The sequence below is a fragment of the Charadrius vociferus genome, unplaced genomic scaffold (genome assembly GCF_000708025.1).
Source record: "Charadrius vociferus isolate BGI_N301 unplaced genomic scaffold, ASM70802v2 scaffold261, whole genome shotgun sequence".
NCBI classification, from domain to species: Eukaryota; Metazoa; Chordata; class Aves; order Charadriiformes; family Charadriidae; genus Charadrius; species Charadrius vociferus.
The window spans coordinates 925086-935655 of NW_009646856.1; the positions used below are offsets into that span (position 1 = coordinate 925086).

General features: G+C 44.8%; 1 protein-coding gene across 1 annotated transcript in view; it reads left to right on the forward strand.

Annotated features, from left to right (window-relative positions):
- The window catches only part of CAPN8 (calpain 8), a 36207-nt gene that overhangs the window by 5557 nt on the left and 20080 nt on the right, over positions 1-10570 (forward strand). Inside the window, exons 3-4 of the mRNA XM_009894337.1 lie at positions 5-84; positions 2783-2852. Of these exons, the coding sequence (XP_009892639.1) occupies positions 5-84; positions 2783-2852 (150 nt within the window). The remainder of the gene's footprint in view (positions 1-4; positions 85-2782; positions 2853-10570) is intronic.

Genomic DNA, 10570 nt, shown 5'->3' on the forward strand with positions numbered 1-10570 from the left:
CCAGCCTGTCCTTCTGCCCTGGGCTACCGGGACCTGGGACCGTACTCCTTCAAAACTCGCGGCATCATCTGGAAGCGCCCCACGGTAAGAGTGCTTTATAACTGCCTGTTTTACTGGGTTCACATCTAATCAAAGCTCACCTGAACATCCATACTAAATCAGTGGTGAGCCTGAATATCCACTATTCCTGTACTTTTTGATTTCTTTTCTTCTGTCTTGCTTTACCTGAGTGGTTAGCAGAAACAAGGTTGAAATGGGGGTAGGAGGAAGAAATCGACATCTTCTAAGCCCTTTATAAAGCAAGGAAACCTCTAATTGCTTCATGGGAACCTGCTTCCTCCCAGCTCCACAGAGCAACAACTCCAGGGTACAATGCAGAGATGGATGCAAAAGCCCCACATGTACCCAGACAGAGCACAGGGCACCCCAGGAACTACTGACCATCAATTGTAATGGTACCCACACCATGGTCCTGCCACGGTGCACCCCAGGAAATCAGGTAAACAAATAAAATCCTCTACCTCTCTTCAAGCTACCTACAACAGTTAAAGAGCAACTGACTGGAGCTGTCATTACCCAAATACATATATCCTATAAATGGCCTTTCATTTTGAAATGGTCATTTTCGTCAGGAAAGATTAGATGCTGATATTTTTTTTTTTTAAAACCACAAAATCAGTGCTTCAGAGATTTTTCTGCACTTTCATTTTACAGTCATTTTTTCTGTCCCTACTTTGCTCCTCCTTTGCCATTTTGCAACATCAAGAACAACTGAAAAAAGGAGAAGGAAGGAAAAAACCCGAAAAACTTCCCTTCCTCTGATGGGGGAAAGGAGAATAATTCTCTTTATTCACTTGAAAAATGAAAAATGGAAGCTTGCAGGTTTAATAACTCCAAGTTTCTATCCTGGCAACCCCCTTTGTCCATCAGTACTTTGCTCTGGCACCAGGATGTTTCAGCAACAAGCACCATGGAAGCATCTCTTGGCTTTGCCTACCCTGGGAGAAGACCAGCTGTTGGAAACTCATTAAATTATGCTTTGGTTCCTCATGCAAGAGCAATGTTGTGCCTGCTGCAGGCAGAGACACCATCACAAGTGTAGTGTGGTCAGGAATGACTGAGGGCTGAGATCCAGCAGGGTTAAATGTCCCAGTGCTTTCTGCGAGAGACCTGCCCGTGTGGGACCCCTCTGCCCTCACGGCCCTCAGCAGAGACATGACCAGTTTATGGACACTTAATCCACAAGTACTGGGACCCACTGGCTTATCCCTATGCACGGGGCAGAGCCCAACCCCTGCTGCAAGGTGACACAAACCCTCTGCTTTGCTCTCCTATGGAGAGACCTGGATCTGACCTACTTTTCCATGTTGCAGATGACTCCTGTTGGAGGTCACAGCCCTGCTCAGGTCTTGGACTTTTTCAACCGGCCAACAGGTTTCCATCTGCAAACTCTGCACGCAATTGCATGCCGATGGGGTCCCTGGTCACTTACATGCCTGCGCCTGGAACAGGCAGCAGGACTCGGTGGGCAATCTGGAGAACACCTGCTAGAGAAACTCCCCCTGCAAGATACATATCCACTGTTAAGGTCATCTCCCCCAGGCTGCTACTGCTGGTGTGCAGAGAGTGTGTGTTTTAAGCACTATGCCATCAGAGACTTATCTTCTGATTTCAACAGTGAACAGGTTTATAGAAAGAGAGAAGGTGGAAGTGCAGTTGTGCCAAAGGTGTACGTGGCACTTGGCAGTGGCTCAGAAAGGACAGGTGTCTGGGTGAGTAACAAGTCATACGCAGCTGACTGTCACTGGGTGCACCGCTGTGGAGGGAGGAGAGAAAAACCGACACAAAACATTTGCTGTGTGGTGGGTAACCTACTCCTGACGCCTATCCACCAAGACAGCTACAAGGCAGCTGACCAGCTGGATAACCACAGAAGCAAAAAGGATGTATCTGAGATCACATCTATTGCAAGAAGAGATTCACAAACTGGCTCTTGACCACACACACACACGAAGTCCTGGGTTGTCCCTGTCTCCAGGGGATGCTCAGACCTGACACCTGCTGCTCCCTGGGACAGCTGGTGGCTGCCTAAGCCTTCCCTAACCTTGCTTTCCACATTAGGCTTCCTATAAACTGCCCCTTGCTGCCATCCAGAAGCTAATGACAAACGCTCGGGAGAAAGGGAAGGCTTTTGTCTCTAGAGAGACAATATTAACTTCCTAATATAGGGCAGGAACTGTTGGAGGGCTCAGGGTTGGGATAGGGGGGACAGCCATTGCCATAACCTACTTGGCCAGCCCCAAAGGGCCAGGAAGAAAGGGGGGTGGTGGTGGTGGTCACGTTTCTGTGGTTGGCCTCCCAGGAAATGGGCTGGGGGAACCTCCTCCATGCTGGTGGCAGTGGAAGCTCAACACAGCTCCAGTGCCAGCAGCCACCGTCACAAACTTGTTTGCACTGCTTGAGCCAAAACCACAGTGAGATAAAATAAGATGTAAATGCTGAGGTTGAATTTTCACCTCTGTCCTCACAAATTCACACTAATATCACTGATGGTCTCCAGTAGCAAAAGACCTCAGGATTTGCCTCAAAAAAATACATGCAGTCTTCAATTTAATAAGGCAACATTGTTCTGACACCATGTTAATCAGACAGAGGACAAAGGATATTTTTAAGAAGTGCTGAAAATGTTTAATATATTTTGAACATTGAAACAAGGAACAAGAAACAGTAACTTTTCAGACCAGAAAGGGTGATGCATACTTTGAAAAATGTGTCTTTTCAGGAGTTATGTGCCAACCCTCAGTTTATAATTGGAGGAGCTACTCGAACAGATGTCTGCCAAGGAGAGCTGGGTACGTACGGCACTTTAGAATTTCATTTTGGAGAAAAAAAAAAAGGGAGCTTCATTTAAAAACTCCTCATACATAGACCATTTTATTGGCGCTCTCCCAGGCATAGTATGGAGAGAGGCAGACACGCAAGGAGGGGACTCGCACCAGCATTGCTGCCTGAGACAGGGTGTATATGGGCTTGTAAGAGCTACGTCAAACCTGGGAGACTCCAAAGTGTCTCCTGAAGGTACGAAACTAATTATCCTTTTGTGGAGCCAGAAGACTGGCTTGCTTTTCACCTCTTGAGACAGAGCTAGATACCAACCTAATCATGAGAGAACTTTCCCTGAAGCAAGAGAGTGGGCTTCATGTCCATCACAGCAAGAGCAGCTCCATAGACTGAGGGGACAAGGGACACCAGGAGAGTTTCACCCTGTAGCCTAGTCATTAGGGATTTTTCTTTGGGAGGCAGAGCAAGTTCCAGCCTCAGTTTAACACAAAACAAATCCTCAGCCACCAAGGAGCAGAGCAGGACCTGGTTTAGTACAGGGGCTAGGGCCCCGACGTGCCACTTCATGCCAAGCAAGGTGGCCCATCTGCTTGCAGGCGTGAGTTAGAAACAAGGACCACATGATAAAAAAAAATGATTGGAACACAAACTTTGTAGTACCATCCACAGCAAGCAAATTGTTCAAGCCCTTCATGCTGAATGCTCCTCCTGCTCGTACAGCGTTGGGTGTCGAGCTGCGAGCAGGGACAGGAGCGAGCAGGTACCGGACACCCTCTGCAAACACAGCCAAAAGAGGCAGTGCTGCTCAGCTCCCCAAATTAAGGCCTGACGAGATGTCTCTCAGACAGCACGCATCCCCTCCTACAGATCCATCATAGAAAAAGCTTTCTTGCCCACTTTTCCCCAACACTTGCCGTTGTCTAAACGGAGCTCCTACGTGAGCGGCCAGAAGGGAGCTGTAAGGGGGCTTTGTCCCCCTTCGAACAGCTGCTGCAGCAGTCGCCTTCCCTGCCGGCCTCGCTGATAAGATCCAGCTCCAGAAGACAGCAGCAGCAACCCCTCCTGACTACATGTAGAGATGAGAAGGCTGAAACTCTTGTAATGAGAATTTGATAGATTAGACACAGAGAAATCAGCCTTTCTCCCTCCTGTGCTGCTTACTGCAGTATTCCTGACCTAACTGGTCTTCCAGCCCATCCATTGTGCAAATGAGATTCAAACAATTTCTGCAAGTCATTGGCAATAAATAATACCAATACTGGTCCTGTAAACACAGCACCATTAAAGCAATTGCTAAAAAATTCCCTGGTGTGTGGGCCTGTGCTCCAAATGCTAAAAATAAGATGCCAAATCATACACTTGCTCCAGGATATTTATTCGGTGGATGCTGGAACGGAGTATGGGGAAATCACTTACTGTATTTTAGGAGAATGGTTCAGATAAGTAATAAAAGCGACATTTCTTGTCACCTCCAATTTGGGGAGTTTCTATAATAGCATAAATAAAAAAAGATCATATGCCTGAAGTAAAACCTCATTTTCCTTGACAGTTTACAAGCTAAAGGACTGAAGAATATTACCTGCTCTTAAACTAGAAGAGGTCAATGCATTATTTGTGTTAAGGCTAGAAACTGAATGCAAATACCCTGAGACCCTTTTTATTTCTGTCACCTCCTGCATGTCTCTGTGGAGTCCCAATCCTTTGTGCGACATGGGCTTTCATTAGAGAGCAGTGCCAAAATCCATTAAATAGTGATAACAACAGAACTGAACCCCAAAACCTCCTGTGAATCTGGGGATGGTGCCTCCCTCCCAGCTTTCCCAAGCCAGCCTTTGGTGGACAGTACCCCAAGTGCTAGTCCTGAAAGCTACCCCTAAACCTAGAAGAAAAGCCCCAAAATCCAATTCTGCTTTTGTTAGGAGCTTCCTTGTCTCTGTCTCTCAAAAAAAGATAAAATAATCAAAGATAATCCAATTTGTTTCTGCAAGGCTGCTTACAATCGCTTCTACACACACTGACCCTTCACAAAACTAAACTTCAGAATATAGGCATGGGAATTCCCTTCCAGTGTTCAGATATTTGCTTTACATCTCTGAGGCATATTATGCCTTTTTGGTATTTGATCCAATACCTCAAATATCAAAGTCCTTGTTACTAAAGCCCTCATGTAAAACACTTCTATTGAAAGAGACCCTGATTACATATTTACATAAGCCATGTATGTGACCTGTTAACAAGTCCTTTAGGGAAATAGAGGCTATTTTTAATAATCTTTTCTGACATGTTTCTTTTCTTTTAGAAATAACACAGCAGGTCTGGGTTTATATGAACAAAAGGAACAAGAAAACCCAGAGTTAGTCTCACTCCATTAAACTTATTTTTTTGACAACAGCGTAAGCTAGATGAATATCAGCTTGGGAAGTTTGATGGGAACTTGAAAGACTTGCAATATTTTAAACGTTCTTTGAACCATATCTTTTTGATAGCCTAGTAACAACTTGAAATGCAGTCACATAGTCTTGGTTATTAAAGGTGACTTATGAAGTTCTCTTGCAGCTCTCTGAATAAGTTAACCCCAGAACTGTTTGCAGGAAGTCTTAAGAAGCAAGTGGCATAAATTTAATTCAAATAATATAAAACATACTCAAACCCTCTTAGTTTAATATTAGCTTTCCAGATCCGCACCATTTGTAATCATGGGGCGCCTTTTGTTCTGAAGGCTCAGAGGGTATTCCAGGCACTGCAGCTCCCTTGGCTGGGGCTGTCAGCTGGAGAAGTTCTCTGAAGCCAATGCAGATACATCAGTTCACACCAGCTAAGGAGTTCACCCCACGCATGCTTTGTGCATGTCATCTTACAGGCAGATTTGAGAAGATTACGGGTAAACTGGAGAACAAACCAAAGCCTGACAGCTCTGAGAGAGATCTGATACTTATTGAGGGAACCTTTGGAGCTCCTATGGGCAAGAGAGTGCTTAATAGTTCTGGGTTTGTTCACTTATTTTGCTATAGACATTAATATATAGCCCTTCTGATGTTCAGTCCCATGGGCATTGGAGATCCTTGTTCTAGCAGATACATCCCCTAGATCTCAAAAAATACATTTACTGACAACTCTGAGACCTCAAAGAGAAGAAAGCCTCTTCCTTTGCTGGGTGCTCCTTTGCCTTTCTGTACACAGCTGCAGAACTTAATTCATTTCCACAGAAAAGTTTAGGAAGCCTTCTTTAGAAATCTCAAAGCAGGAACAGCCTGCACTGCCAGAAATTATAATGCTAGCGGGTCAGTGCTTCCTTGAAGTCTGGTAGGATGCCCCAGGTACTACAAGTTCTGAAGAAGGGCTTCCAGCAGAGACTAAAGCCGAAAGTCAAATCTGCTTGACAAACAGGGAAGCAAGAGCCACAGCACTGTATCTGGATCCCTTCTGAGCACCAGGCACTGCTGAAATAGCAATGAGCCGGAGCACAGTTAGGACAGAAATGCCTCTGTACCGTCCAGTTGGATCTTGGACTTTTGGCTTAAACTCACCATCAGGAGGTCAATGAGGAGTTTAGCTGCTCTGCGTCTAGACACTTTGATGGTAGCTAGACAGAAACTGAGCACAGCTCTGTAGCAACTGAAACTAATCAAATTTCTCATTTATTTTATGGCCTCTGTGAGTGCAGCGTGCTTGGGTAAACATCATCAATATAGAGGAGTCGCTCAGCTCCCAGGTCACCAAGGATTCAGTATTCTCTGCAGCAATTCGATTATCTCTGTAAAGCAGGAGGTGCCTGCGTAGCACTGAGAACACGAGCCATCTCAGTACATCTGTGAGCAGCGAGTGATTTTATTTCAAGAACACTAATAGTCAAAGTAATTCTCCAAGATCATATATACACACACACAGAGCTAGGCACAGCTAAGTTTCATGTTTACCCTTTCCACCACAAACTCAAGGTCAGAATTGTTTATTTCAAATTAAAATAAAAACAACCAAAAACTAATTGGGCTTTACCAACATTACAGATTACTTCAGATCCAGGAATCAAGCTGGCTTCTTTTTAACACGTTCAGCAGCAGCAGTAAACACCAGAATTGGCACTTGTCGGAAACTTTTGTTCATGAAATATGAGACTGAACAGAGAGCAGAGTATGTGCCTGTAGGTGATTTAGCCTTGAAGGGCTAACGCTGAGAAGACTATTTATATAAGCTAAAAGGCTGCAACTTCAAATGCATGCAGTGAGCAGAAATGCTTTTTGATATTGTCATTTTTCTGACTGTAACCGTATTGGAAATACATTCTGATTAAATATTTAATTCATTGGCCATCAACCTCACTTCCTCTCCTTCCAAAAATTCACTTTTTAGGAAGGGAATCAAATAGTTTCCTCACAGTTTGAGAGACAACTTATAACCTGCAGCTGAATCAGGACAAGTTTTAGGGGTCCTACCTAAGCTGCCTTGTGCTTGGGAAAATGTGCTACTGCACTATGTTATAGGCACAATCACAAATAAAACTCTGAAATTTGCTTCCAGCAAAATGATGTTGAACTTTGAGAAAAGGAATGTGTACTGTCAACTTGTACTTTTTTAGAACTGGTAGCATATTATCCAGTATGGCCGAGAAACCTTAGTAATAGGCCAGGATCCCATTGTGGTGTGCAAGAAGATAAGAGGCAACCTGTGCAGTTTAGGCTCCATCCTGGAAGCTCCTTGGTATGGACAGATTCCTCCACCCTCTTTAGTTTGTCTTAAAGCCAATATCATGGGCACTTGAATGTAATGCATCACTTGTATACAAAGATGGCCCCAAACCATCTGCATCTAGACACCTCATGCAAACCTTCCTTTTTATCAAATCAGTGCACAGCAGCCAATTCCCAGCTGGTTTCTTTCGGAGGGCACAAATATTTGTTCAGCCACAAGCTTAGCCAAATATATTTAGGCCTCCAAGTAAGGTTTAGAGGCAGGACTCTGCATTGCTCAAGGCAAGCATAGCTATTTTTTAAGGCCAAGTTCCCCACTGCAATTCTTCCAATACAATTCTTTCCACTCGTGCTTTAAGCGGACTTGCACCTAACGCTTCCCCAGGAGGTTAGATTGCATGGTGCATTTGCAGGAGGCAGAAGTGCCAATGCCACTCACTCTCCCAGATGCTAAGAAGTTAATTCATACCGTAAGATAGCTGTAAAGGATTTCACGCTGCATTTGGCATGTTATGGGGATGAGATTCTGAAATTGTTTAGTTCTGAGTCAGGGAAATAAATAACGTATATAAGGAAACCCCTCTCATTTCACTGATTCTTCTGCCTAATTGCACATCAAACATACACCATCCTCAGCAAAGCCTGGAGTAGTTTCCCCTCTGCTGGCTCTAAAAACCTGGTCTGGACCAGGAAGGGGAAACATTTTCAGGTGTTGCACATTGGGAGAGCACCAGCTCATCACTGCTGCAGATCTTCTCTGGTCTCACTGGGAGTGGAGGCACACAAGAGGGATATCAGCACCCCCACCCTGCCACTTTCTCAGAAATAATCTTTGGTGCTTCACTGCATGCCAGGAACTGCCAGGGCAGCAAGAAAATCTGGGGCAGTTGAAAAAAATGAGGGCTTCAGTTCTAACTTCATAAGGCTTTTCACTTTCCTTCTCTGAAGAGCCATTCCCCAGACTTATCACCATTATTTCTACCTTTCCAAGCAAAAGCAGAAGTTATAACAGCATAAGGCATAAACCTGTACTAAGGAGGGCCTTAAAGAAATAGGTACAAAGCAGGTCTGAGTGTTCTCAGTCTCATTTTCCCTGCATCTACATTTTCTTGGAAGAGGAAGTGCTTAAAGCCTTTTTTCCCCCTGCCTTGTGCTCTGCCAATTTTGCTTATTTTATACATAGGTACCTAAGGCTGGGAGGAACCTTCCAGGCCAGTGAGTTGAGCTCTCTCCCACAGAATGCAAAGTAATTTGTGAAAGAGCTAGATTGAAGACGAGCTTGAGAAGGTTTTTGCTCATAGTTGTTCTAGAGGCTGAGGCTTTTGGACTCTCTCTTCTATATGCACAGCAGCAACTTCTCCCTATTTCCAGTTTAAACATCTCACAACCCTTTTATTGTAATTTATCTCCTCTTCTGCAAGGGAAATCTTCCCTTTCAAGTAAGAGCTCTTGGCTCAAACAGCCTTTCTGCAAAGTAGCATTTAACCTGCCTCACATTTCCTCTTCAAACTTCACTCATGTAGGATGAAGAGGACAAGCTTTTTTTAACCTCTTCTCATAAGAAAGGCAGGTGGAGGGGGAGAAGCAGATAATCCAGCTGTTTTCTACCCCCTTCCAGCTTGAATGCTTTTTCCTGAACACAGCAGTCAGGGTGACGCAAAATAATCTTGGGGAAGGCTCAAGCAGCATCTCACATACTAATACCAGGTTTATCCCTCCTCATTGGAAATGCCTGAGCTGGCACCCTGAGTGGGTCACACCTTTGCACCTGTGTCAGATCAGCCAGCTCAGGGGGTTACAGGTCATCACACCAGGGATACTTCTTCATGGGTGTTTCTCAAGTCATTGTTTGCCTAACTGAGAACAGCTGCTTGTTGCTCAGCTCATAGGAGGCACCTGGGTACCTCCCAGTGGGGTACAGACAGAGAGCACACAGCACCAGGCAAGTCAGTATCTTACCTGTATAGTTATATTCATCATGGCACTAAAGTATAAAGCCCAAGTCAACATAAAGAGTTAACTGCTGCCCTAAGGTATTAAATCATGCTACAGATTAAACTTTTTTCCTCAGTTTCTGTTAATTTATCTCCACTGAAGCAAGAACTGTTATGCCAATCCCTTCTGCAGAGTATGCACCTGCACAGAGAAACACGTTGTAGCACAGATAATTCACAGGGAACCAGGAAAACATTAGTACCTTCAGAGCAGCTTTGTTTTCCTAGGCTTTCTGCACACCTCAGAAATAACACAGAACCACAAAAGTTCTTCCTACTGTTTGCAGCATGCAAATACTGTGAGAAACCCACAAGTCACTGAGTTTCCCAGGGGCTCCACCTTCAGTGTGATAGAGGCTTCCGTTTACCCAACCTCCAATCCTGAAGAAGCAAGTAACCAAGCCAGCAAAGAGCTTGAGCTGCGAGACACCCAGCCAGGGCTAGGCACATCCATCCTTTCCAGGAGAAGGAGTGGGCCATAGAAAGGACTCACCTCATTGCAGAGTTCCCAGGAGACTTCAGCTTCCTCAGACTGATGGGCAAATCTGTAGCAATAGCCCTAAGGGCTGGTTCAAGTTCAGACCTTCAAAGAAAGGACTAAGAAGGAATAGCCACCCAAATGTTCCTGCTGTCCATCAAATGTTCCCCAAAAGATAGCAATGGAAGTCCCACCACCCTTCTATCAACTCAGAGCTTTTGCCCTCTTCTAAACACCTTTTAAGCCCTTGCCTCTCCCAGGTGTGGTGGCTCAGGTCTAGTTAAAGTACTGCTGGTCATTAACTCTGTACTGCCCAGCCAGGTTTTGTAACCTACATACCCCAAATGTCTTCCTCTCTGGCTGTGTTCTTGGTCTCCTGAGGGTGTTAACAAGCTTAGATAAAGCAACCAGCTTTCACAGCTTCATTAAAAAATCAGAATAGCGAAGTCCAAACCAGACCATTGAAATTACCACCATCCTCAGCTTCAGAGGCCCCAAGATACCTGTGTGGTCTGGGTGAGTGGAGAATGAGCAAAAGAGAAATAACACAACAATCAAAGAATGGACTG